Here is a 27,991-nt window from a genome sequence, read left to right as displayed (position 1 = left end):
GCACATGCGCCAGAAGGCTCTGGCAAGATTTTTTTAGATTTTGATTGAAAAAAAGTGCCGGTTCCCGGGCGACGCAGACGTCGACCCACATGTGAGAACAAGCAGCCTGCTTGTCCTCTCATAACCTCCCACCGGTGGGTTCTTCAAATAGTCCGGTCAGGATTCCCTCAATCTGGAATCCAAACCTGCAAATTGTCCACCAGGAGCTCATTCTTACAGTTCCCATCACAAGCAGGTACTTGCAGAGTAACTCTCCGCCCTTCTGAAGACCCAAGCGGACGAACCCGTTCCACCAGGGGAAGAAGGGCTGGGATTCTATTCCAGGTACTGCTTTGTGCAAAAGAAAACTGGGGATGCATCCCATCCTAGACCTAAGGGCCTTCAACAAATTTCTTGTCCGAGAAAAAATCAGGATGCTTTCCCTAGGCACCCTTCTTCCCATGATTCAGGAAAACGATTGGCTATGCTTACACTCACATCTCGATACTTCCAGCTCACAGGAGGTATCTTCGATTTCGGCTGGGAACACAGCACATTCAGTACTGTGTACTGCCTTTTGTCCTGGCGTCTGCGCCCAGAGTGTTTACCAAATGCCTAGCTGTAGTCGCAGCGTTGCTATGCAGACTGAGAGTGCATGTGTTTCCTTATCTCAACGATTGGCTGGTGAAGAGCACCTCGAATGAGGGTGCTCTGGGGTCCATGCGAATGACTATTCGGGTGCTAGAACTACTAGGGTTTGTCATAAATTATCCCAAGTCCCATCTCACCCCAGTCCAAAAATTGGAATTCATTGGAGCCCTATTGAACACTCAGCTTGAGCTTATCAAGACAAGTGCGGACAATCTTCTGTCCCTGATGTCCATGGTTCGAGCATCTCACCAGGTCACAGCTAGCAGATTGCATATCTTTCACTTACGCCCAAACTGGGCTGATTCTGGAGGGCCATGTCATGGCTCACAGTGTTAGAGCCATGGCTGCGTCAGTGGCTCACTTAAAGTCAGCCTCCGTTGAGGAGATTTGCAAGGCTGCAACGTGGTCATCAGTCCACACATTCATATCTCACTACTGCCTTCAGCAAGATACCTGACACGACAGTCGGTTTGGGCAGTCAGTGCTGCAGAATCTGTTCAGGGTTTAGAATCCAACTCCACCCCCCTAGACCCATTTTTGTTCTGTTCCAGGCTGCACTCTCAGTTAGTTGTTTATGGTTTCAGGTCAATCTAAGTTATGTCCTCACCGCTGCGAGGCCCAATTGACCAATGTTCATTGTTTTGAGTGAGCCTGGGTGCTAGGGATACCCCATATGTGAGAACAAGCAGCCTGTCATTAATTCGCGAGAGGATTGTGAAAAATTACAGAAGGACCTTACGAGACTGGGAGACTGGGCGGCTAAATGGCAGATGACGTTTAATGTGAGCAAGTGTAAGGTGATGCATGTGAGAAAAAAAGAACCCAAATTATAGCTACGTCATGCAAGGTTCCACGTTAGGAGTTACGGACCAAGAAAGGGATCTGGGTGTCGTCGTTGATAATTGTTTTAATATAGGGTTCAGAGACCTCAAATCTGACTCCATCTCTAAATAGCACTAGTACTGAGGTAATCAAGGAGTTGTGAAGTTCTAAAAGGAATTGCCACTAAGAGAGACGTTATTTTTTTTTTATTTTTGTTACATTTGTACCCCGCGCTTTCCCACTCATGGCAGGCTCAATGCGGCGGGCAATGGAGGGTTAAGTGACTTGCCCAGAGTCACAAGGAGCTGCCTGATTCTAAGGAAAAGATACCAGCCTTATGACAAACTGGATTTAGATTACAAGTTATACAATGCAGTGAAAGATAGCCTGATACAGCAAAAGCATTTATACTTACAGCCTCTGATCATAAAGTGAAGCCCACAGAACATCATTTGGGATGAGGAGTTTATTTGCCAAGATACAAGTCAAATCAGTGATTGACAACAGGCACGTACAATCAATTAATTATAGGAATATAATAATCCAGCTGCAAACAGGTGTTAATTAGTTCCTAATCTTTTATAATTTCTCTTACCAATTAAAGGTTTTACAAGGGAAAGCAATTAGGTAATTTGTCAATTCTGCTGGTCACATTGGTTTCCCTTGGAGAGAGAGAGTGGCAACCCTTCTCTCTCACTTAAACCAGGAAATACCCTGATTTTTATAGGTGCTCTCAGGATATGGATAATATGACAGTAGATATACCTGATTGGATCTATGCTAATGTCATGGTTGTCACTGATTGGCTCATGCTAATGAGTAGCTTCTATCTTGCTAACATGGTTTTGTCTGTAGCTCGCTTGACCACAAATCTTAAGCAAGACCCTGCATCCAGCTTCACCTTTCCTTTCTCACACCATGGCTGACCACAATGTCACTCTGTCCTTTGGACCCCCACCTTTGTGTTTCCTGTTGTTCTCTTTAGAGCTCCAACACTGGGAGTTCAAGCAAGAGTCACTCAGGCCTGTAAGCTTTTCCCTCATTTTAGAGCCTGAACCAAAGTCTAGGCAGGGGACCAAGGCTCATAGCTGTAGCATTTTTATACATAATACACTGAAACCTTCGGCTCAGTGTGCTGCTGCGGCTAGGAATGTTCGGTATTATTAGGAAAGGTATAGAAAACAGGTGTGAGGATGTTATAATGCCATTGTATCATTCCATGGTTCGACCGCACCGTGAGTATTATGTCCAATTCTGGTCGCCGCATCTCAAGAAAGATATAGTGGAATTGGAAAAGATGCAGCGAAGGGCGACAAAAATGATAGCGGGGATGGGACGACTTCCCTATGAAGAAAGACTAAGGAGGCTAGGGCTTTTCAGCTTGGAGAAGAGACGGCTGAAGGGAGACATGATAGAGGTATATAAAATAATGAGTGGAGTGGAACAGGTGGATATGAAGCATCTGTTCACGCTTTCCAAAAATAGTAGAACTAGGGGGCATGCGATGAAACTACAGTGTAGTACATTTAAAACAAATAAGAGAAACTTTTTCTTCACCCAACGCGTAATTAAACTCTGGAATTCGTTGCCAGAGAACGTGGTGAAGGTGGTTAGCTTGGCAGAGTTTAAAAAGGGTTTGGACAGTTTCCTAAAGGAGAAGTCCATAGACCGCTACTAAATGGACTTGGGAAAAATCCACAATTTCGGGAATAACATGTATAGTATGTTTGTACGTTTGGGAAGCTGCCAGGTGCCCTTGACCTGGATTGGCCGCTGTCTGGGACAGGATGCTGGGCTCGATGGACCCTTGGTCTTTTCCCAGTATGGCATTACTTATGTACTTATGCTTGTCCTCGGAGAAAGCGAAGATGCATACCTGTAGCAGGTATTCTCTGAGGACAGCAGGCTGATCGTTCTCACAAACCCACCCACCTCCCCTTTGGAGTTGTGGCTTTTTAATTAAACTGAGTGGAAACGCTCACGCGACTGGGGGGAAATCGGCCGCACATTCGCGGTGTGCGCTGCACGCGTGCCAGAAGGCTCTGGCAAGATTCTTTTATATTTTGCTTGGAAAAATGCCGGTTCCCGGGCCGACGTGGACATCGACCCACTTGTGAGAACAATCTGCCTGCTGTCCTCAGAGAATACCTGCTACTGATATGTATCTTCACTTTATGTGTAGTGCCTGTGATATGTACTTTTTACTTGTTAGTGAGTTGTAAAGACAGATTAAATCAGCAAATTAATGGATCCTTGCACTGCAGGTCTTGATTTCTAGTTGTTCACGTTGTCTGACATGTGATTGCCTGGTTTATGATGAAGAGATCATGGCAGGGTGGACTGCGGATGATTCCAACCTCAATACCACCTGTCCTTACTGTGGGAATCTTTTTCTTCCTCTCCTGAGCATAGAAGTTCGAGACCTGCGAAGGCCTGGATGGTAACTTCATTTATTTTCTCTGTAGTTTAGGGATGTTTTTACACAGATAGTTTTCAGTTAGAATGTTGCTTCTTTCAGTCTGATTTTAGGGTTCTTCTTAGTATGTCTGTCCCACTTCACAACAGTAATAGAACACAGCCACTCCTTAGGAGAGAATAAGAAACTCAAGCTTTAATCCTAGCGCTGCCTCCCTCTACTTCAATTTACCCAAATGTACTTGGGTAGTATATGACTGATCAAACTGCAAAGTGCTTGGTGATACTGTTTGAACATATGTTCATCTTAGCTTGTGTACTTTTCCCATGTAACGTCTTCCAATATTTTAAATATTGCTAGTCAAATAGCCCTCTCACAGAGTTAGAATTCCTTCCACACACAAATGCAGTGCAACCTAGGAAGGGGTATTTGGGACAAAGTGACAACTTTTCTGGGCCTTTTATAACCTGTATTGCAGTGGAATTATTTATTCATGTTGTTGCTACCCACATACATTGAATTGTTCTTTGGCCACAGAAACCAAAGGACAGCTGATAATTCTGTCTGTGGCTGACTTTAGCTTGGTAGCAGATTTTTCATAGCTTTCTCCCTTCTGTGATATTCCAATGCCTAATGGAGGAATAGCAGCCTAGTGGTTTCTGCAGTGGACTTTGATCCTGGGGAGCTGAGTTCAATTCCTACTACAGCTCCTTGTGACTCTGGGCAAGTCACTTAACCCTCCATTGCCCCAGGTACAAAGTAAGTACCTGTATATAATATGCAAACCGCTTTGATTGTAACCACAGAAAGGCAGTATATCAAGTCCAATTACTTTCCCCCCTTTCCCTAATTGATCCCCTACATAGCATTGTAAAATGCTGATGTTAGTCTATTTAACCCAAAGTAGTGGTTTTTAACATTTTTGTCTTTGAAAGATTTTGTCATATCAAAAATTTGACTTTTCTTATAGGTACTTGTTGAAGTCCAGTTCTTCTGCAGAGAGCATGCAGCTTCCAGTAGTAACATCGCATCAAACAAGGCAGTCTAATGTTTATGCGCCTGCTTCTGCTCTCACTACATCCACAGTCTGTGCTCATTCCAGGTAAATCTATTGTGTCGGGGTGTATGGATAGGTCATTGAGGTTAAGCCACCAGAAAAAATGGTAAATAAAAATATACATTAAAATATTAGTTCCGAATTGAAATTTAGAAAAAACTAGAAATTGATAGGGAAAGTCATTTTCAGTTTGACAGCAGTGTTTGGGCCTGCAAACTGAGTTTTATGGTATTAATAATGTTTATTAATTTTAAACAGTACAAACTTAAGGTTCTGTTATTTCCAAACATCAAGAACCATTCAAACTGAGTTTTAAAGGTGAGCTTCCTGTCAAGTTTCCCTTCAAAAATCAGTAGACTGGCTGGTGCTGCAGTGATCTTTTATTTTTCTTACTTTGCAAGAATTCTCTCTCTCCCCTTTGTACAACATTTTCCCTGTATCTCCCTGTGTTTTCATTGTGTCCAATATCTCCCTTCCACTCCCACCCCACCCCCAATCCAGCATCTGTCCTCCACCTATCTATGATAGCCCTATGTCCATCATATCCCCATGGCTGCCCTCTCCCCCCATGTCCAGCATTCCTCTCAGCACCCTCTCTCCCCATGACCAGCATTCCTCTCCATCTCCCGTTGCCCGTCTCATCTTCCGCCAGGGTCGCTTTACTCATACTACCCCTCTCCTTAAGACCCTTCACTGGCTCCCTATCCGTTTTCGCATCCTGTTCAAACTTCTTCTACTAACCTATAAATGTACTCACTCTGCTGCTCCCCAGTATCTCTCCACACTCGTCCTTCCCTACACCCCTTCCCGTGCACTCCGCTCCATGGATAAATCCTTCTTATCTGTTCCCTTCTCCACTACTGCCAACTCCAGACTTCGCGCCTTCTGTCTCGCTGCACCCTACGCCTGGAATAAACTTCCTGAGCCCCTACGTCTTGCCCCATCCTTGGCTACCTTTAAATCTAGACTGAAAGCCCACCTCTTTAACATTGCTTTTGACTCGTAACCACTTGTAACCACTCACCTCCACTCTTCCTTCCCGTTCACATTAATTGATTTGATTTGCTTACTTTATTTATTTTTTGTCTATTAGATTGTAAGCTCTTTGAGCAGGGACTATCTTTCTTCTATGTTTGTGCAGCGCTGCGTACGCCTTGTAGCGCTATAGAAATGCTAAATAGTAGTAGTAGTAGTAAAGTAAAATAGTCTAAATAGAAGGTGTTTAGGAGTTGTGTTTTAGTTAATTATAGGTTTTCATGGTAGGCTTTGTTAAAGACATAAGTTTTCAGAGCTTTTCGGAAGCTCATTAATTCGTTTATCGTTTTTAGGTGAGTTGGTAATGCATTCCACTTCTGCGTACTCATGTAGGAAAAGCTGGTTGCGTGTGTTAGTTTGTATTTTAATCCTTTGCAGCTGGGGAAGTGTAGGTTCAAAGAGGTGCGGGACGATCGTTTAGCATTTCTTGGTGGCAAGTCCACGAGGTCTGTCATGTAGGTCGGGGCATCTCCATAGATGATTTTATGAACAATCGTGCAGATCTTAAACGGGGTACGTTCTTTAAGTGGGAGCCAGTGTAATTTTTTTCTTAGAGGTTTTGCACTTTCATATTTTGTTTTTCCAAATATAAGTGTGGCTGTGGTGTTCTGGGCTGTTTGAAGTTTCTTGACTGTCTGTTCCTTACAACCGGCGAAAAGTGCATTGCAGTAGTCTAGGTGACTTAATACCATTGACTGTACCAGATTGCACGGAAGAACGGTTTTACTCTTTTGAGTTTCCACATGGAGTGGAACATTTTCTTCATTGTATTCTTCACGTGATTTTCAAGTGTGAGATGACGGTCGATGGTGACTCCTAGAATTTTCAGATTATTTGAGACGGGAAGGGCTAAATCTGGGATGGCTATGGTGGTGAATTTATTTGTGATGTATTGTGAGGTGAGTATAAGGCATTGTGTTTTTTTCTGCGTTGAGTTTTAGCTGAAATACATCTGCCCAGGAGTGCATGATTTGGAAGCTTTGGTTGATTTTGTTGGTAATTTCTTTTAGGTCCTGTTTGAACGGGATGTAGATCGTGACATCATTTGCATATATGTATGGGTTAAGATTTTGATTGTCTAGTAGCTTGGCTAGTGCTATCATCATCAGGTTAAAGAGGGTTGATGACAGGGGTGATCCCTGAGGAACTCTGCATTCTGGTAGCCATGGGGCTGATATCGCCGCGTTAGTCGTTACTTGGTATGATTCCTACTCTCACCCATTCTGTTCAACTTTTTCATGTCCTCACTGGGCTCATTCCACATGAAGAGCTCCTTCTTTCCTATATCACTGACATTCTGCTTCTCCTTCCTCTTGTCCCCACTAACTATGATCTTACCCAGATAGTAACAGCCGGGATAGACACCATACAGAACTGGACCCTTACAAATAAACTAAAATTGAATGCAATGAAAACCAAGATTTTGTGGTTCCAGAACCCCCAGGGATAGAAGTTCCCTCTTCAATAGCATTATATGACAGTAGATCAATTGCGATTGAAACAGAGGCTAGAGTTCTTTGTGTAATCCTTGACTCCACTCTACCTTCTCCTCCCACATTTGTCTTCTCTGGAAGAAAACATTGTTCAAAATGAGACAGCTACGACGTGTTTGTTCGATCTTTGACCAGAAAACCCATGCAAAGCTTGTCCAGATGTTGATCCTGCCACACCTGGACTATTCATATGTGCTACTTTTTTTATTTGTACTGTCCTCTTCAGTGCACAGTACAAATAAAAAAAGTAGCACATAAGAATTTATCTTCTTGGGCAGACTGGATGGACCGTGCAGGTCTTTTTCTGCCGTCATCTACTATGTTACTATTGCAACATCCTGTTTCTCAACATTGTCCCAATACCTAAAGAGGCTACAGACAATACAAAATAGAGCAGCACGACGGATTTTCAGACTAAAGAGATATGACAGCATTTCACCATACTTGACTAAACTGCACTGGCTCCCCATGGCCAGAAGAATGAGGTTCAAAACTGCTTGTATAGTCTTTCATGTATTATACGTCTTCACTTCCAGTCTCCTAATTAATGTATCATCATTGTGCATAGCCTGATCAATGAGACAGACTCAAGGATCAACTGTACCTCTCCCCTCTACCACACAAGGGAACTTTAGCTGTCTCTTCCCAGTATTAGAAACCATTCTATGGAACTCGCTTCCTGTGGGCATTAGAACAGATTATAACTACCAAAGCTTCAAGTACATAAGTACATAAGTAGTGCCATACTGGGAAAGACCAAAGGTCCATCTAGCCCAGCATCCTGTCACCGACAGTGGCCAATCCAGGTCAAGGGCACCTGGCACGCTCCCCAAACGTAAAAACATTCCAGACAAGTTATACCTAAAAATGCGGAATTTTTCCAAGTCCATTTAATATCGGTCTATGGACTTGTCCTTTAGGAATCTATCTAACCCCTTTTTAAACTCCGTCAAGCTAACCGCCCGTACCACGTTCTCCGGCAACGAATTCCAGAGTCTAATTACACGTTGGGTGAAGAAACATTTTCTCCGATTCGTTTTAAATTTACCACACTGTAGCTTCAACTCATGCCCTCTAGTCCTAGTATTTTTGGATAGCGTGAACAGTCGCTTCACATCCACCCGATCCATTCCACTCATTATTTTATACACTTCTATCATATCTCCCCTCAGCCGTCTCTTCTCCAAGCTGAAAAGCCCTAGCCTTCTCAGCCTCTCTTCATAGGAAAGTCGTCCCATCCCCACTATCATTTTCGTCGCCCTTCGCTGTACCTTTTCCAATTCTACTATATCTTTTTTGAGATACGGAGACCAGTACTGAACACAATACTCCAGGTGCGGTCGCACCATGGAGCGATACAACGGCATTATAACATCCGCACACCTGGACTCCATACCCTTCCTAATAACACCCAACATTCTATTCGCTTTCCTAGCCGCAGCAGCACACTGAGCAGAAGGTTTCAGCGTATCATCGACGACGACACCCAGATCCCTTTCTTGATCCGTAACTCCTAACGCGGAACCTTGCAAGACGTAGCTATAATTCGGGTTCCTCTTACCCACATGCATCACTTTGCACTTGTCAACATTGAACTTCATCTGCCACTTGCACGCCCATTCTCCCAGTCTCGCAAGGTCCTCCTGTAATCGTTCACATTCCTCCTGCGACTTGACGACCCTGAATAATTTTGTGTCATCGGCGAATTTAATTACCTCACTAGTTATTCCCATCTCTAGGTCATTTATAAATACATTAAAAAGCAACGGACCCAGCACAGACCCCTGCGGGACCCCACTAACTACCCTCCTCCACTGAGAATACTGGCCACGCAATCCTACTCTCTGCTTCCTATCTTTCAACCAGTTCTTAATCCATAATAATACCCTACCTCCGATTCCATGACTCAGCAATTTCTTCAGGAGTCTTTCGTGCGGCACTTTGTCAAACGCCTTCTGAAAATCCAGATATACAATATCAACCGGCTCCCCATTGTCCACATGTTTGCTTACCCCCTCAAAAAAATGCATTAGATTGGTGAGGCAAGACTTCCCTTCACTAAATCCGTGCTGACTTTGTCTCATCAGTCCATGTTTTTGTATATGCTCTGCAATTTTATTCTTAATAATAGCCTCCACCATCTTGCCCGGCACCGACGTCAGACTCACCGGTCTATAATTTCCCAGATCTCCTCTGGAACCCTTCTTAAAAATCGGAGTAACATTGGCTACCCTCCAGTCTTCCGGTACTACACTCGATTTTAGGGACAGATTGCATATTTCTAACAGTAGCTCCGCAAGTTCATTTTTTAGTTCTATTAATACTCTGGGATGAATACCATCAGGTCCCGGTGATTTACTACTCTTCAGCTTGCTGAACTGACCCATTACATCCTCCAAGGTTACAGAGAATTTGTTTAGTTTCTCCGACTCCCCCGCTTCAAATATTCTTTCCGGCACCGGTGTCCCCCCCAAATCCTCCTCGGTGAAGACCGAAGCAAAGAATTCATTTAATTTCTCCGCTACGGCTTTGTCCTCCTTGATCGCCCCTTTAACACCATTTTCGTCCAGTGGCCCAACCGACTCTTTGGCCGGTTTCCTGCTTTTAATGTATCTAAAAAAAATTTTTACTATGTATTTTTGCTTCCAACGCTAATTTCTTCTCAAAGTCCTTTTTTGCCCTCCTTATCTCCACTTTGCATTTGGCTTGGCATTCCTTATGATCTATCCTGTTACTTTCAGTTGGTTCTCTTCTCCACTTTCTGAAGGATTGTTTTTTGGCTCTAATGATTTCCTTTATCTTACTGTTTAGCCACGCCGGCTGACGTTTAGTCTTTTTTCCCTTTTTTCTAATACGTGGAATATATTTGTCCTGAACCTCCAGGATGGTGTTTTTAAACAGCATCCACGCCTGATGCAAGTTTTTTACTCTGCGAGCTGCTCCTTTCAGTCTTTTTTTTACCATTTTTCTCATTTTGTCGTAATCACCTTTTCTATAGTTAAACGCTAGCGTACTTGATTTCCTAGTTTCACTTCCTTCAATGCCAATATCAAAACCGATCATATTATGATCACTGTTATCAAGCGGCCCTCGTATCGTTACCCCCTGCACTAGATCATGAGCACCACTAAGGACTAAGTCTAGTATTTTTCCTTCTCTTGTCAGGCTCCTGAACTAGCTGTTCCATGAAGCTGTCCTTGATTTCATCAAGAAATCTTATGTCCCTTGCGTGTACAGATGTTACATTAACCCAGTCTATATGCGGGTAATTGAAATCCCCCATTATTATTGTGTTGCCCAGTTTGTTTGCGTCCCTGATTTCCTTTAACATTTCCGCATCCCTCTGTTCGTCCTGGCCAGGCGGACGGTAGTACACTCCTATCACTATCCTTTTCCCCTTTGCACATGGAATTTCAATCCACAGTGATTCCAAGGAGTGTTTTGTTTCCTGCAGAATTTTCAATCTATTTGATTCAAGGCTCTCGTTAATATACAATGCTACCCCTCCACCAATCCGATTCACCCTATCACTACGATATAATTTGTACCCCGGTATGACAGTGTCCCACTGGTTATCCTCCTTCCACCAGGTCTCAGAGATGCCTATTATATCTAATTTTTCATTTAGTGCAATATATTCCAACTCCCCCATCTTATTTCTTAGGCTCCTGGCATTCGCATATAGACATTTCAAACTATGTTTGTTGTTCCTAAGTACATCATGCTTAGTACTTGACAGTATTAATTGGCAATCTTTTGTCTGATTTTTATTGTTATTTAAAGATACCCGATCTACTACAATCTCTTTTGCAACCTCACTATCAGGATACTCTATCTTCCCTGTTATGGTGATATCTTTGAAAGATACCTTATCCCGAACCATGCTCTTTTGAGCGACTGTCGGCCTTCCCCCCATTTCTAGTTTAAAAGCTGCTCTATCTCCTTCTTATTGTTCCCAAAGCAAACAAATTGACTTCTCAACAAGATCTCTCGAAATTCCTGAGACTCTTATGGACTTGATTATGATCTCCTGTTTCCTCAGCAACAGTCCAGACTGGTCAAGACGCTTGGGTTATGCATGCCTACCGGCAGGGAGAGACTAAGAACACCTGAGTTTGGATACTGTATATCTATCCTGTGCAGAATCCAGCCAGCCAGTATTTCTCAGTCTCCAGCAGAGGGTAGATGTGCAGCCTGACTGGTCTAGTACACCCATTAGGTGCTCATAACTTTCTTGGGGGCTTTATTGCTTTGCTCTGTTGAGGTATTGAAGAAAATAAAAAGAGAAGATATAGTTCCCTGTACCTGGTTCCTTGGAGTGCTTCTGGGTTACAGACTTGCACAGGAACGGGGTTCCCACGGGGACGGAAGCTGTTCCTGCTGGACTTCCGTGGGGACAGAAGCCGTTCTTTCAGGGTTCCCGTGGGGACAAAAGCTGTTCCTGGGGGTTCCTGTGGAAGTGGAGGAGTGGCCTAGTGGTTAGGGTGGTGGACTTTGGTCCTGGGGAACTGAGTTCGATTCCCACTTCAGGCAAAGGCAAGTCACTTAACCCTCCATTGCCCCAGGTACAAATAAGTACCTGTATATAATATGTAAGCTGCATTGAGCCTGCCATGAGTGGGAAAGCACGGGGTACAAATGTAACAAAAAAAGTGTATGTTGCACTTGCGCCAACCTCTCACTTACCGAGTATCAAGTTCTTTGAGTATTGTCTCCTCCTCCTCCTATTTAACAGCACAGAAAGTCTCCATTAAGGAGGTGGTAGAGATACAAATGGTGACAGAATTCAAAAAGGCATGGGATGAACACAGAGGATCTCTAATTAGAAAATGGAATTTATAAAAACCTAAACTTAAATGACTGCATGTGAGTGGATGTGTTAAGTGACGCTTAGATGGTAACTCTGGCTGACTTGTATGGTGTGTCTCATATATGGCAATCTAGTTTAGGATGGGCTAGAAAGGGCTTAGACAGCAACTTTAGTGGATGGAACATAAAGACAGTGCTGGACAGATGAGAAGACATAAGTACATAAGTATTGCCAAACTGGGACAGACCAAAGGTCCATCAAGCCCAGCATCCTGTTTCCAACAGTGGTCAATCCAGGTCACAAATATGTGGCAAGATCCCAAAAAAGAACAAAACATTTTATACTGCTTATCCCAGAAATAGTGGATTTCCCCAAGTCCAATTTAATAATGGTCTATGGACTTTTCCTTTAGGAAGCTATCCAAACCTTTTTTAAACTCTGCCAAGCTTAACTGCCTTTACCACATTCTCTGGCAACAAATTCCAGAGTTTAATTACACGTTGAGTGAAGAAAACATTTCTCCGATTCATTTTAAATGTACTACTTTGTAGCTTCATCGCATGCCCCCTCATCCTAGTATGTTTGGAAAGCATAAACAGATGCTTCACGTCTACCTGTTCAACTCCACTCATTATTTCATAGACCTCTATCGTATCTCCCCTCAGCCGCCTTTTCTCCAAGCTGAAGAGCCCTAGCTGCTTTACCTTTCCTCATAGGGAAGTCATCCCATTCCCTTTATCATGTTTGTCGCCCTTCTCTGCACCTTTTCTAATTCCACTATATCTTTTTTAAAAATTATTTCTTTATTCATATATTTCAATATATCATCACAATACGTGAATATGCAATCGGCATTTATACAAGAGGCAAAAAAGAAATAAAATGAAATATCATTAACAGCCTTTCTGTCCACAAGTTTAGGAAATTTGAAATCCAAGAATTTAGAAAAAATAAAATATATAGCAATAATTACGAACTAATGGTTGCAACCTCTGGTTCAGACCCCAGCCTGCATTTTTAGGGAGGGCACACAACATTCAATTCCACTCTAGCATCTAGGAATTCTTTTAACTGTTTTGGGTCTACAAATTGAAGCTGTTTACCCTCAAGCATTACATTACAATAACAAGGAAAACGTAATATGAAAGTTACTCCCAGTGCCATCACCCTAGGGCGGAGTTCCAAAAAGGCCCTCCGTCTCATCTGTGTAGGCCTTGAGAGATCAGGAAAAATACGGATTTTTGAGCCCAAAAACAAATTTTCTAAGTGTCTCAAGGAAAACCTTAATACAGCATTCCTATCAGGCTCCAGCACAAAAGTAACAAGCAGAGTCAACCTCTATATCTTTTTTGAGATGCGACGACCATAATTGAACACAATATTCGAGGTGCGGTCGCACCATGGAGCGATACAAAGGCATTATGATTTCCTCATTTTTGTTTTCCATTTCTTTCCTAATAATACCTAACATTCTATTTGCTTTCTTAGCCGCAGCAGCACACTGAGCAGAAGGTTTCAATGTATCATCAACGGCAACACCTGGATCCCTTTCTTGGTTCGTGACTCCTAACGTGGAACCTTGCATGACGTAGCTTTAATTCAGGTTCCTCTTACCCACATGCATCACTTTGCACTTGCTTACATTAAACGTCATCTGCCATTTAGACGCCTAGTCTCCCAGTCTCGTAAGGTCCTCTTATAATTTTTCACAATCCTCCCGTGATTTATCAACTTTGAATAACTTTGTGTCGTCAGCAAATTTAATTACCTCACTAGTTATTCCAAAGAGGCTGGAGTGGGCTTCGATGACAACTCCAGCAGTTGGAACATAAGGATGGGCCAGGCAGATTTCTACTGTTCATGTCTCAGAAACTCCAAAGAAAGACCATAATCAAGTATATAATATCACATTCATTATTGATTTAATTATGAATTGATAATGAGTGTGACTATTGGGCAGACTGGACTGTTCAGGTTTTTATCTGTTGTCACTTACTATGTTACTATTAATCCTCTCTGCTCCCGGGCTGATGCGCAGTTCTCTGCTCTGACACAGGCACAAGCATCAGATGTCACCTGACCTATTGGTGTGTGCATGTGGCAACCTCTCAGCACACAGTTCCTGTGAATCAGAGACAAATCTTACATACACACCAGAGTGTTTCAAGTTCCAACTTCTGTTCCTTCCTTGCCTGCAGGCTGCAGTGCTGTGGCTCGAGCCCAGAGAGAGACTGAGAGAGCCAACCAGAATTTTTTTTAATGTACCATTAAATTCTTGTGGGGACGGGTGGGAACAGGTTAAAATTCTTGTGGGGATGAGTTAACTTATTGCGGGGATGGGTAAGATTTCAGCGGGGACGGGTAAGTTTTCTGTCCCCGTGCAACTCTCTATTCTGGGGTGTGGGTCCAGTGGGGCCCCATCTCCCCATTGGGGTGTTAAAACCAGGTGGCCGGGTCCCTCCCCCTTCTCTTTCCTCTAGTTGGAGTGGACAGCTGTGTGCCTCGGCTGCCGTGTCAGGATGGGAGCCTTGAGTGCCTTAGACAGCCTGCAGCAACCTGGCTCTAGCACTGTAAGTTTAAAAAAAAAAAAAAAAAGAAGCACCGTGCTGTGTGCCGGTCCATTAGCTGTCTGGAGGGGGGGTGCAGGGCAGTTCATTGCTGTGCTGGGAGAGAGTTTTGCCGACATTTGGGCCGGGTGAAGTCTCTCTCCCCGCCACGCTCTTTTCTTTTTTGGCTTCAGGTCCCGCGGAGATGTGTGCGGCCAAGCTTTTGCGCTGCCGCTCATGCATGCACCAGGGGATTGAGGTGCCTGGGGCACAGTGTCTGCTCTGTGGGGAGCTGAAGTCGGCTTCGACGGTGCCACTCAACTTGGCCGCGGAGCAGAATGGTTCCAGGATGGTCGGGGCAGATTCTTTTCCGCAGGCAGGCTCTTTTGGCAGCGGTCCCAATTCAGCAGGAACCACCGCCATCTTGGATTCTTCCCATGCTTCAGGGCCACCTCAGCTGGTGCAGGAGGCACCTCTTTCAGGCTGCGCTTCGGCGGGTGAGTGCTCAGAGGGGATGGGTTTTCGTTCTTGTTTGGTTTTTATATCAGGCTTAGAAGGCAGGTGGTCCGGTCCAGCATGATGCTCCCATTTTGGGAGCTGCTCCGGTGGTGGCAAAAAGGCCTCACCTGGACTGGGCTGAGGAGCTGGAGGACTCTTCGCTTCCTTTGTCAGTGACCTCAAGGAGGAAGATTCCCTGGAGCCAGCACAGTAAGGGATGCCTTCATACCCGGGGAAGATCCATTTGCGGTCAGAATTTTTCACAGAGATGAGTTAGTGGAGTTGATTGACCAGGTGTATGCTACTGTTAAGTTTGAACCCATGAAGGCTCCCGCGGGTGATACTAAGCAGGTGAATCCTTTGGTTAAAGGGATCCGGCATCCACCATGGTCCTTCCCTATGAATAAGGATCTTAGGAGTGTGGTCTTGGCAGAGTGGAATTCGCCTGACACCTCTTGTAAAGTGGCTCGGGCTATGGCTAGACTTTACCCAATTCCACAGGAGGATAGGAATTCTGTCAAGCCTCCTACTGTGGATGCGGTTGTGATGGTGATGACTAAAGCGGCTGCAATTCCGGTAGACGTATATTAAGATTAGAGTCTACTATGCATATTTCTGTTGATGCAGTAATGCAATTGCGCTATGCTGATACAAGAGCTTTGGCTTTTGTGTCAGCTGGAATCTCCTTGTGGAATGAACTATCTGGTCAGCTTTCTTTGATGCTCTATCCTTAAACAGTTTAAAACACTTTTGAAAACAAAACTATTTGTTTTTGCGTTTTGGTAATTATATATGATTATGCTGTTTGATGTTGAGTAAAATCTTTGTCTTGTGGTTGATTATGAATGTTTTTATGGAAACCACCTAGTTATAGATGGTATATAAGTTTTTTAAAATAAATAAATAGACGGTGGTGTGGCTCTCTGTAATCCCCAGGATAGAAAAATGGAATCTCTGCTTCAGCATAGCCTTGATTTATTAGTACAGGTGCTGCAGGTGTCTTGTCTGTGGGGGTCTGCTGGTTAGCGCTTGCTTTTGCTCGGCTGAAAGGGTCTTTGATGATTCAGTCTTAGACAGAGCTGTTTTGGTGCAGGAGTTGGCTAAGCTGGAGATGGGCTCTTTTCTTGACTAATGCCTTTTATGACTTGCTGCACGCCTCAGCAAAGAATATGTCCCTAATTGTGGCTGCCCGGTGAGCGCTTTGTGTACGGGGTTGGGCCGCAGACATGACTTCCAAGTCTAAGTTGTGTTTTCTTCCATTTAAAGGTTCCATGCTCTTTGAGGAAGAGTTGGATAAGTTGGTGCATGGTCTTGGAGAGGCTAAAGTTCCTCGGCATCCAGAGGTTCGGTCTAAGCCAGTTGGCCATAGTGGTTTCTCACGTGCCGTCTTTGACAGGCTAGGCAGAGTGGGTAGCCTAGTGGTTAGTGCAGCGGACCCTGGAGAACTGAGTTCAGTACCTGTATATACTATGTAAACCACTTTGAATATAGCTGCAAAAACCACAGAAAGGCAGTATATCGTCACATTCCCTTTCCCTTATAGGCTGAGTAGGTCTGGAGGAGCTCCCATAGATTGCTTCTTTCAGCGGACGAAGTCCTTTGGGGGGGGGGGGGGGGGGATCATGGAGGCCACAACCCTGCTTCATGGACTTCCGGATTGGTAAGCAGTTCTCAGTGAAGGTGCAGAGGTTCAGCCTCTGGTGCAGGTGGGCGCTCGGTTGACATAGTTTTACCACAGATGGACCCAGATCACGTCAGACCAGTGGGTCCTTGAGGTGGTCCACGAAGGCTATGCACTGGAGTTTGAAAGTCTGCTGCCAGATTTGTTTCTCGAGTTGCCATGCCATTTTCGTTGCAAGGCGGGGGGCAGTTCAGGATATGTTACTTTGGCTGGTCTGTTTTGTGGCAGTAGTGCATGTGCCCCAGAGGGAACAGGGGACAGGCTGTTATTCCATTTATTTCAGGATTTGGAGGTGCAGCTTCCCCTTTTGGGGACTCCCCGGCACAATCTGTAATGTCGGCTTTCCTCAGTTCATCTGGAGAAGGGCATGCCTCTGGAGCCACCAGAGTGTATAGTGGTCACCACAGACACCAGTCTTGGGGGGCTGTGGGACTCATTGTCTCGGACAAGTGGCTCAGGGTCACTAGTTGATGGAGGAGTCTCACTGGTCGATCAATCAGTTGGAGACACAAGCGATCCGGTTAGCTCTGGAATTCTTCTGATCGTTCATCATCGGCAGAGCTGTGCGGGTCCTCTCTGACAACGTCACGGCCGTGGCCTATGTAAATTGGCAGGGTGGCACGAAGAGGTGTTGGTGTGCTGGGCGGAAGCGCATCTTCATGACCTCTCCGTGATACACATGGCCGGCGTGGACAGCGTGCAAGTGGATTTTCTGAGCAGACACACTCTAGATCCTGGCAAGTGATCTCTTCATCGATCGGTTTTCAAATGCATTGTGTTGAGATAAGTACATAAGTAATGCCATACTGGGAAAAGACCAAGGGTCCATCGAGCCCAGCATCCTGTCCACGACAGCGGCCAATCCAGGCCAAGGGCACCTGGCAAGCTTCCCAAACGTACAAACATTCTATACATGTTATTCCTGGAATTTTGGATTTTTCCAAGTCCGTTTAGTAGCGGTTTATGGACTTGTCCTTTAGGAAACCGTCCAACCCCTTTTTAAACTCTGCTAAGCTAACCACCTTCACCACTTTCTCCGGCAACGAATTCCAGAGTTTAATTACACGTTGGGTGAAGAAAAATTTTCTCCGATTTGTTTTAAATTTACTACACTGTAGTTTCATCGCATGCCCCCTAGTCCTAGTATTTTTGGAAAGCGTGAACAGAAGCTTCACATCCACCTGTTCCACTCCACTCATTATTTTATATACCTCTATCATGTCTCCCCTCAGCCGTCTCTTCTCCAAGCTGTATAGCCCTAGCCTCCTTAGTCTTTCTTCATAGGGAAGTCATCCCATCCCCGCTATCATTTTAGTTGCCCTTCGCTGCACCTTTTCCAATTCTACTATATCTTTCTTGAGATGCGGCGACCAGAATTGAACACAATACTCAAGGTGCGGTCGCACCATGGAGCGATACAACGGCATTATAACATCCTCACACCTGTTTTCCATACCTTTCCTAATAATACCCAACATTCTATTCGCTTTCTTAGCCGCAGCAGCACACTGAGCAGAAGGTTTCAGTGTGTTATCGACGACGACACCCAGATCCCTTTCTTGGTCCGTAACTCCTAACGTGGAACCTTGCATGACGTAGCTATAATTCGGGTTCTTTTTTCCCACATGCATCACCTTGCACTTGCTCACATTAAACATCATCTGCCATTTAGCCGCCCAGTCTCCCAGTCTTGTAAGGTCCTCTTGTAATTTTTCGCAATCCTGTCGTGATTTAACCACTTTGAATAACTTTGTGTCATCAGCAAATTTAATTACCTCGCTAGTTACTCCCATCTCTAAATCATTTATAAATATATTAAAAAGCAGCGGTCCTAGCACGGACCCTTGAGGAACCCCACTAACTACCCTTCTCCATTGTGAATACTACCCATTTAACCCCACTCTCTGTTTCCTATCCTTCAACCAGTTTTTAATCCACAATAGGACATTTCCTCCTATCCCATGACCCTCCAATTTCCTCTGTAGCCTTTCGTGAGGTACCTTGTCAAACGCCTTTTGAAATTCCAGATACACAATATCAACCGACTCCCCTTTGTCCACATGTTTGTTCACTCCTTCAAAGAATTGAAGTAAATTGGTCAGGCAAGATTTCCCCACACAAAAGCCATGCTGACTTGGTCTCAGTAATCCATGTCCTCGGATGTGCTCTGTAATTTTGTTTTTAATAATAGCCTCTACCATTTTCCCAGGCACCGACGTCAGACTCACCGGTCTATAATTTCCCGGATCTCCCCTGGAGCCTTTTTTAAAAATGGGCGTTACATTGGCCACCCTCCAATCTTCCGGTACCACGCTCGATTTTAAGGATAAGTTGCATATCACTAGCAGTAGCTCCGCAAGCTCATTTTTCAGTTCTATCAGTACTCTAGGATGAATACCATCCGGTCCAGGAGATTTGCTACTCTTCAGTTTGCCGAACTGCCCCATTACGTCCTCCAGGTTTACCGTGAAGTCAGTAAGTTTCTCCGACTCGTCCGCTTGAAATACCATTTCCGACACCGGTATCCCACCCAAATCTTCCTCGGTGAAGACCGAAGCAAAGAATTCATTCAGTCTCTCCGCTACATCTTTGTCTTTCTTGATCGCCCCTTTTACCCCTCGGTCATCCAGCGGCCCAACCGATTCTTTTGCCGGCTTCCTGCTTTTAATATACCGAAAAAAATTTTTACTATGTTTTTTTGCCTCTAATGCTATTTTTTTTTCATACTCCCTCTTGGCCTTCTTAATTTGCGCCTTGCATTTGCTTTGACACTCCTTATGCTGTTTCTTGTTATTTTCAGGCGGTTCCTTCTTCCATTTTCTGAAGGCGTTTCTTTTAGCCCTAATAGCTTCCTTCACCTCACTTTTCAACCAGGCCGGGTGTCTTTTGGACTTCCGTCTTTCTTTTCTAATTTGCGGAATATGTATGGCCTGGGCCTCCAGGATGGTATTTTTGAACAGCGTCCACGCCTGTTGTACAGTTTTTACTCTCTCAGTTGCCCCTCTAAGTTTTTTTTTTTATCGTTCTTCTCATTTTATCATAGTCTCCTTTTTTAAAGTTAAACGCTAACGTATTTGACTTTCTGTGTACAGTTACTTCAAGGTCTATCTCAGGTGGATCTCATGGCAGTGGCCGACAGTGGTCAGGTACCTTGCTGCGTCAGTAATTGGAGGGTCCTCTTTCTGAAGGGATTGATGCATTGATCCGTCCATTTCTTCCTCAGGTGTTACTTTACATGTTTCCACTGTGGCTCTTGGTGGGTCAGGTGGCTCAGCGGATCAAGCATCATGCAGGCCCAGTGATTCTGGTTTCTCCAGATTGGCCACGCCGTCCTTGGTACGGAGACTTGGTCCATCTGGCGGTGCAGGAGGCATTGCTATTGCACAGGTCGATGGACTTATTGCATCAAGGTCCCATCTCTGTTCTTGCTTATGGCTTGGCTCTTGAGAGGGCTCGGTTGAGGAGGAAGGGCTATTCCCACAAGGTGATTTCTACAATGCTGCAGTCGCGAAAGTGGTCAACTCCTTTGGCCTATGTGAGAGTGTGGCGCATTTTTGAGAGCTGATGTCAGGATAGGTGTTATTGGATCTTGCATGTTTCAATCACAGATTTTGGAATTTCAGGATGGTTTGGATAGAGGTCTGGCTTTGTCCTCCTTGAAAATGCAGGTTGCAGCTTTGGCTTGTTTTCAGCGGAAAGTTCAGGGGTTGTCCTTGGTTTCTTCTCTGGATGTGGTATAGAAATAGAAATTATGATGAGTAGTAGTACTTCTTTGCATTTTTTAATGAAACATTACAGAAGATGCTGGTTTTGGGACAGCGGTTTTGACTTCTGGTTTCCGGGGGTCCCGCCCTTAGAGGGTGTATTGCTTTGGTACTTTCCAAGAGTCTTGACCGGTCTGGAGGGTTGCTGAGGAAGGTAAAATTAGGCCTTACCTGCTACTTTACTTTCCTTTAGACCCTCCAGATTAGTCAAGAGCCCTCTCTGTTTCTTGTGTTTTTGCTCAAGCTCGCTGTGGTTGTTTATACATGAGTACAAAACCGGTCAAAGAGGTGCCAGCCATGTTTCCTGGATTCTTGACTAATGCAGGTCAGGGCGCTAGTTGCAGTCTGTCTGCGGAGGCACAGTTATTTTTGTGGGGGGGTCCAGGTACAGGGTTCTATGGTATTCTATGATCTTTTTTCTTTCTTCATTTCTTTCTCTGCTTTGTTGTCTGTATACTGGCTGGTTGGGTTCTGCACAAGATGGATATACAGTATCCAAACTCGGGTGTTCTCAGTCTGCTGGTAGACATGCATAACCCAAGCATCTTGACCAGTCCGGAGGGTCTAGAGGAAAGAAAATGAGCAGTTACTACTACTACTACTTAACATTTCTAAAGCGCTACTAGGGTTACGCAGCGCTGTACAATTTAACATGGAAGGACAGTCCCTGCTCAAAGAGCTTACAATCTAAGTTCACCTTTTCCCTCACTGACCATAGGCTGATCTTCTTACTTATTGCATATTAGATTCTTGATGTAAATTGCACTAGTTGCAAGCTAGCATTTAATTGATGTAAACTGCACTGAACCCTGATGGGGAATTTTGCGGTATTTATTTATTTATTTGTGGCATCTATACCCCGCTCTTTCCCGCTCGATAGCAGGTTCAGTGTGGCTTACAAAGTATGATACAAAGTATCACAGAGATAATACAAAGTATGGAAGAAAGTATAACAGAGATGACATAATTACATGGAGTAGGACATTAGTAAGAGATATGGGGAAGGGATTGGAGTATGGGTAATACTAGTGGTGTGGAATTAGGTTTAAGAGTTAGGATGGGTCATTTGGATAAGCTTGTTTGAAGAGGTAAGTCTTCAGCAGTTTTCGGAAGGGTAGGTGTTCAGTGGTTTTTCGGATGTGTCGAGGTATGGCGTTCCAGAGTTCGCTGCCTATGACAGAGAAGTTGGATGCGTAGTAAGTTTTGTATTTGAGGCCTTTGCAGCTAGGAAGATGAAAATTGAGGTATGTTCGAGAAGATTTGGACCAGTTCCTGGCTGGAAGATCAATCAGGTCGGACATGTAGCTTGGAGATTCGCCATTGAGGATCTTGTGGATCATTGTGTGGGATTTGAAGTTTATGCATTCCTTGATAGGGAGCCAATGAAGTTTTTTCCGTAGTGGTGTTACGCTTTTGAATCGTGATTTGCCAAAGATGAGTCTCTCTGCTGTGTTTTGGGCGGTTTGGAGCTTTTTCATGATTTGGGCTTTACTGCTGAACGCAGCATTGAAGAGGTGGGCTTTATGCAAAGACTTGAAGATGGGCAAGGAGGGGGCTTGGCTTAAGGACTCGGGAAGGTTGTTCCAAGCATAGGGTGAGGCGAGGCAGAATGAGCGGAGCCTGGAGTTGGCAGTGGTGGAGAAGGGTAATGAGAGGAGGGATTTGTCCTGTGAACGGAGGTTTCGGGCGGGAACGTAAGGGGAGATGAGGGTAGAGTGGTAGTGAGGGGCAGCAGACTGAGTGCATTTGTAGGTAAGAAGGAGAAGCTTAAACTGAATGCGGTATCTGATTGGAAGCCAGTGAAGTGACCTGAGGAGAGGGGTGATATGAGTATATCGGTTCTGGCGAAATATAAGACGTGCAGCAGAGTTCTGAACAGATTGAAGAGGGGATAGGTGGCTAAGTGGGAGGCCGGTGAGGAGTAAGTTGCAGTAGTCAAGGCGAGAGGTAATGAAAGCGTGGACGAGAGTTCAGATGGTGTGTTCAGAGAGGAAAGGGTGAATTTTGCTGATGTTAAAGAGGAAGAAGCGACAGGTCTTGGCTATCTGCTGGATATGCGCAGAGAAGAAGGAGAGGGAGGAGTCAAAGATGACTCCGAGGTTGCAGGCAGATGAGACGGGGAGGATGAGGGTGTTATCAACTGAGATAGAAAGTGGAGGAAGAGGAGAAGTGGGTTTTAGTGGGAAGATGATGAGCTCAGTCTTGGACATGTTCAGTTTCAGGTGGCGGTTGGACATCCAGGCAGCAATGTCGGATAAGCAGGCTGATACCTTTGCCTGGATCTCCGCGGTGATGTCTGGTGTGGAGAGATACAGCTGGGTGTCATCAGCATAGAGATGATACTGGAAGCCATAAGATGAGATCAGGGAGCCCAGGGAAGAGGTGTAGATTGAGAAGAGAAGGGGTCCAAGGACAGATCCCTGGGGAACACCAACAGATAGCGGGATGGGGGTGGAGGAGGATCCATGAGAGTGAACTCTGAAGGTGCGGTGGGAGAGGTAGGAGGGAGAACCAGGAGAGGACAGAACCCTGGAACCCAAATTAGGACAGTGTGGCAAGAAATAAATCATGATTGACAGTGTCAAAAGCGGCGGATAGATCGAGGAGGATGAGGATGGAGTAGTGGCCTCTGGATTTGGCAAGGAACAGGTCATTACAGACTTTAGAGAGTGCTGTTTCTGTCGAGTGTAGAGGGCAAAAACCGGATTGAAGTGGATCGAGGATGGCTTGAGAGGAGAGAAAATCAAGGCAGCGGCTGTGAACGGCGTGCTCAAGTATTTTAGTGGAAGGGTAGGAGGGAGATGGGGCGGTAGTTGGAGGGACTGGTAGGGTCAATTGATGGTTTTTTGAGGAGAGGTGTGACTACGGCGTGCTTGAAGGTGTCAGGGACAGTTGCAGTGGAGAGAGAGAGGTTGAGGATATGACAGATGGACGGGGTGACAGTATGAGAGATGATGTTAAGTAAGTTGGTGGGGATGGGATCAGAAGAGCAGGTGGTGCATTTCGAGGAGGAAAGAAGGCGAATGGTTTCCTCCTCGGTGATGTCAAGAAAGGAGGAGAAGGAGGCCTGGGTTGATTGGTTGAGGGTGAAGAGGAGGAGATGGCTTGGTAGTGAACTCAAGGTTGATCTTTTGCACCTTGTCGCGGAAGTAATCGGCCAGTGATTGAGGAGAGAGCGAGGGGGGGTGTGAGCGGAGGGCACTTTGAGGAGGGAGGTAAGGGTGGCGAAGAGACGACGGGGGTTGGAGCTGAGAGAATTGGTCAATTGGGTGTAATAATCCTGTTTGGCATGGAATAGGGAGGATTGGAAGAAGGATAGCATGAATTTGTAGTGAAGGAAATCTGAGTGGGTGCGGGATTTCCTCCAGAGGCGTTCAGCAGATCGGGCGCAGGAGCGAAGGTAACGGATGCAAGGAGTCAGCTGGGGAATAGTACGCTTAGTGGGATGGGAGGTGGATGGTGCGAGGGTGACCAGAGCAGAGGAGGGAGTGGCATTGTAAGCGGAGACAGCCTTGTCGACAGACTCGGAGGACATGATGGAGGGGAGGAGATTAGAAATACTAGAGGATAGGGTGGGAGGGTCAATAGCCTGGAGATTCCTGGAGGTAGTGGTTAAAGTTGGACGGGGCTGAGGGGGGGGGGGTGAAGAAGTGTGAAGGTGATCAGGTGATGATAGGAGAGAGGAAGAGCTGACGCGTGGAAATTGGAGGGAGAGCCGGAAGAGGAGAGGACGAGGTCAAGACAATGGCCGTCTCGGTGAGTAGGGGTGGTGGAGCATAGCTGGAGGTTGAAGGAGGATGTTAGAGTGAGGAACCGAGAAGCGTGAGGGTCGGATTGGTCATCAACATGTATGTTAAAGTCTCCGAGAATGAGGGACGGAGATGAGGGTTCGAGAAAGATGGAAAGCCAGGCATCAAAGTCGGTAAGGAAGGAAGAGAGGGATTTATTAGGGGGGCGGTAAATGACTGCCACTCTGAGTGACAATGGGTAGAATAGCCGGATGGAGTGTTTTTCAAAGGATGAGAAGCAGTGAGACTGCGGTAGGAGGAGGGGTTGGAAACTACAGGAGGGCGAGAGTAGAAGCCCGACGCCTCCACCGCGACCAGCTTGGCGGGGAGTGTGGGAGAAGAGATAACCTCCATGGCAAAGGGCCGCGACTGAGGCAGAGTCATCAGGGGAGAGCCAGGTTTCAGTTAGGGCGAGCAGTTGAAGGGAACGAGAGATGAAGAGATCGTGGGTGAAGGGCAGTTTGTTGCAGACCGAGTGGGCGTTCCACAGGGCACATGAGAAGGGGAGGGAAGAGGGGGGGAAGGAGGGGAATAGAGACGAGATTGGAGACATCACGGAATCGTTCGCATGGATAGGAGGAGGACAGGTGAGGGGGGGCCTGGATTAGGATTAATGTCTCCCGCGGATAACAAGAGGAGGAGCAAGAGAGTGCGGAGGAGGGTGGGGGAGGTCGGGCGACGAAGACGAGATGCACGTAGGAGGAATGATGATGGGTTAATGGCAGGAAGGAAGTGTTGAAGGTTAAGAGCTAGGAAGGAGGAGGGGGACAAGAGAGGTGGTGAGGGATGGGGTGAATAGGGTATTGCCGTAGCGAGTGGGACGGGAGGGGACATGGGGGCAATGATTTCCAGAGGTAGACAGCGGTAGGGGGAGGGGAAAAAGATTAGGAAGGGACAGGGCAAGGAAGAGAATGTGGACAAGGGCCATAAGTAGTGATTAAGGTGTGACAGGTGTATGTGTAGTGACTGGGGTGTGAAGCAGATAGGTAGAGCAGAAAAGCTGGATTGGAGGCTTGGAATTGGTGGAAATGATGGACTGGAGAGCAGGTAAGTCAATGGCTGACAAGCTAGCAGGCGGGCTGGAATAAGCTGGTGCAGATGAACAGGAACGAGTAGGGGGAAATGATGGAATTGATGGAAGCTTGGAATTGGTGGAAATGATGGACTGGAGAGCAGGTAAGTCAATGGCTGACAAGCTGGCAGGCGGGCTGGAACAAGCTGGTGCAGATGGACAGGAACGAGCAGGGGGAATTGATGTATTTTGCCAAGATCAGCACTTAAACATGTAGCTACTGCGTTATCTCCTCTTTTGTTTTTGTTATATTTAGAACCCCTTCTCCGCACCATACTAAGAGATCTGGCAGTCACGGGAGTTCTACTACCCCATCTCTCTATTAAGGTGTTGGCCTTCGCTGATGACGTATTGCTTACCCTTACGAACCCCCAGAGCTCGTTGGCCGCCATGCTGGATGTTATCGCAGAATATGGATATTATTCGGGCTTCAAACGTAATTTACAGAAATCGGAGGCCTTACCGATCCCTGTTTCAGTGAGGGAGGAATGGGAGGGACCCTTCCCATTAAAATGGGCAATGGACCATATCAAATATCTAGGCATTAGGGTCCCAGCAAATTTGAAATAACTCTATGCTATCAATCTGGCTCCACTGTGGGCATCTACTCAAATTTCCCTGAGCATGTGGCAACCCCTTCCTGTATCTCTGTGGGGAAGGATAGCGTTATATACTACTACTAATCATTTCTAAAGCGCTACTAGACGTACGCAGCGCTGTACACTTGAACATGAAGAGACAGTCCCTGCTCGACAGAGCTTACAATCTTAATTAGGACAGACAAACAAGAGATAAGAGAATATTAAAGTGAGGATGATAAAATAAGTTCTCCGAGGACAAGCAGGCTGCTTGTTCTCACTGATGGGTGACGTCCACGGCAGCCCCTCCAATCGGAATCTTCACTAGCAAAGGCCTTTGCTAGTCCTCGCGCGCCCATGCGCACCGCGCATGCGCGGCCGTCTTCCCACCCGAAACCGGCTCGTGCCGGCCAGTCTTCTTTTGTCCGCGCTCGGTACGGTCGTGTTACGCCATTCGCGCCCCTTAAGTCGACCTCGCGCGTCTCTTTTTGACTTTCGCTAACTAAAAAAAAAAAAAAAAAAGGATTTTGGAAAAGGACCTTTTCGGTCTTTTTCCCTTTCCGCTATTTCCAGTTTTTGCCCCGGTAAGTTTTCTTTCGTCTTCGGGGTAGGCCCTTTTCAGGCCTCGGGTCGAATTTTTTTTTCTTCCCCTCTTTTTGGTGCCTACCGCAATTACGAGTTTTGATTTCGCCGGCGTGATTTTTCCGCCCATGTCATCGAAGTCTCCCAGCGTCTTCAAGAAGTGCACCCAGTGCGCCCGGGTAATCTCGCTCACTGACAGGCACGCGTCGTGTCTTCAGTGTCTGGGGGCTGGGCACCGCCCGCAGGCCTGTAGTCTGTGCGCCCTTTTACAAAAGCGGACTCAGGTAGCGAGATTGGCCCAGTGGAACGTTTTGTTCTCGGGCTCTTCGTCGGCATCGGCACCGGGAGTATCGAGTGCATCGACGTCGACAGCGTCTAGACCTCCGTCCTCGGCCGCGACTGCATCGAGTGCATCGCGGCATCGACCCTCTGCATCGGGGCTGAGACATCGGAAGGCTGCGTCAGCGTCGGTGGTACCGGGAACCTCCACTTCTGCTGATGTCGTCGGACGGTGGTGCTTCGACTGGAGTGCAGGTGAGGGCTGTCCATTCCCCTGCTGGTGGCGGTGAGCCTTTGGGTGGGTCTCCCCCTACCCTGAGGGCTCCTGCGGTACAGCCCCCCCAAGACCGACCTTCTTCGGCCTCGGCCCCGAGGAAGCGACGGCTGGATTCTACGTCCTCCTCGTCAGTGCCGGGAAGCTCCGGTGACATGCTTCATCCCAAGAAGTCGAAGAAGCATCGACACCGGTCCCCTTCCCGTATCGGCACCGAGAGCTCTGGGTCGCCGAGGGAGTCGGCACCCAGTAGGCATCGGCACCGAGAGGACCGCTCACCCTCTGTTCAAGAGGTGTCGATGCGCTCCACTATGGACAGCCCGGAACAGACTCTGACATCGACACCTGCATCAGCTTCCACGTCTTTCTCCACAGCCGCTCTGCACGAGAGTCTCCGGGCGGTTCTCCCAGAGATTCTGGGAGAGCTGTTGCGCCCTTCCCCTCCGGTACCGGGGGTGATTGCGCCACCGGTACCATCGAGTGAGGCGCCGGTTGGCCCCTTGCCCAGGGTGAGGTCTCTGACATCGGTGCCGCGTGCGGTACCGACTGCGGTCACCTCCCAGGAAGGCTCCCCGACGACGTCGGCGGAGGGAGCTTCGCCGGTGCGGGCGAGGGAGTCTACCTCTCGACGCTCCCACCGTGGCCATGGTTCCACGGAGTCGAGCC

General features: G+C 46.3%; 1 protein-coding gene across 1 annotated transcript in view; it reads left to right on the top strand.

Moving 5' to 3' along the window:
- DENND4A (DENN domain containing 4A) overlaps nt 1-27,991 on the top strand; it is a 576,041-nt gene that overhangs the window by 436,382 nt on the left and 111,668 nt on the right. Inside the window, 2 exon segments of the mRNA XM_030189785.1 lie at nt 3,717-3,892; nt 4,839-4,970. Of these exon segments, the coding sequence (XP_030045645.1) occupies nt 3,717-3,892; nt 4,839-4,970 (308 nt within the window).

The sequence above is a fragment of the Microcaecilia unicolor genome, chromosome 1 (genome assembly GCF_901765095.1).
Source record: "Microcaecilia unicolor chromosome 1, aMicUni1.1, whole genome shotgun sequence".
NCBI lineage: Eukaryota > Metazoa > Chordata > Amphibia > Gymnophiona > Siphonopidae > Microcaecilia > Microcaecilia unicolor.
The sequence above is the reverse complement of the archived record's forward strand: the minus strand, read 5'-3'. Positions and strand labels throughout refer to the sequence as shown.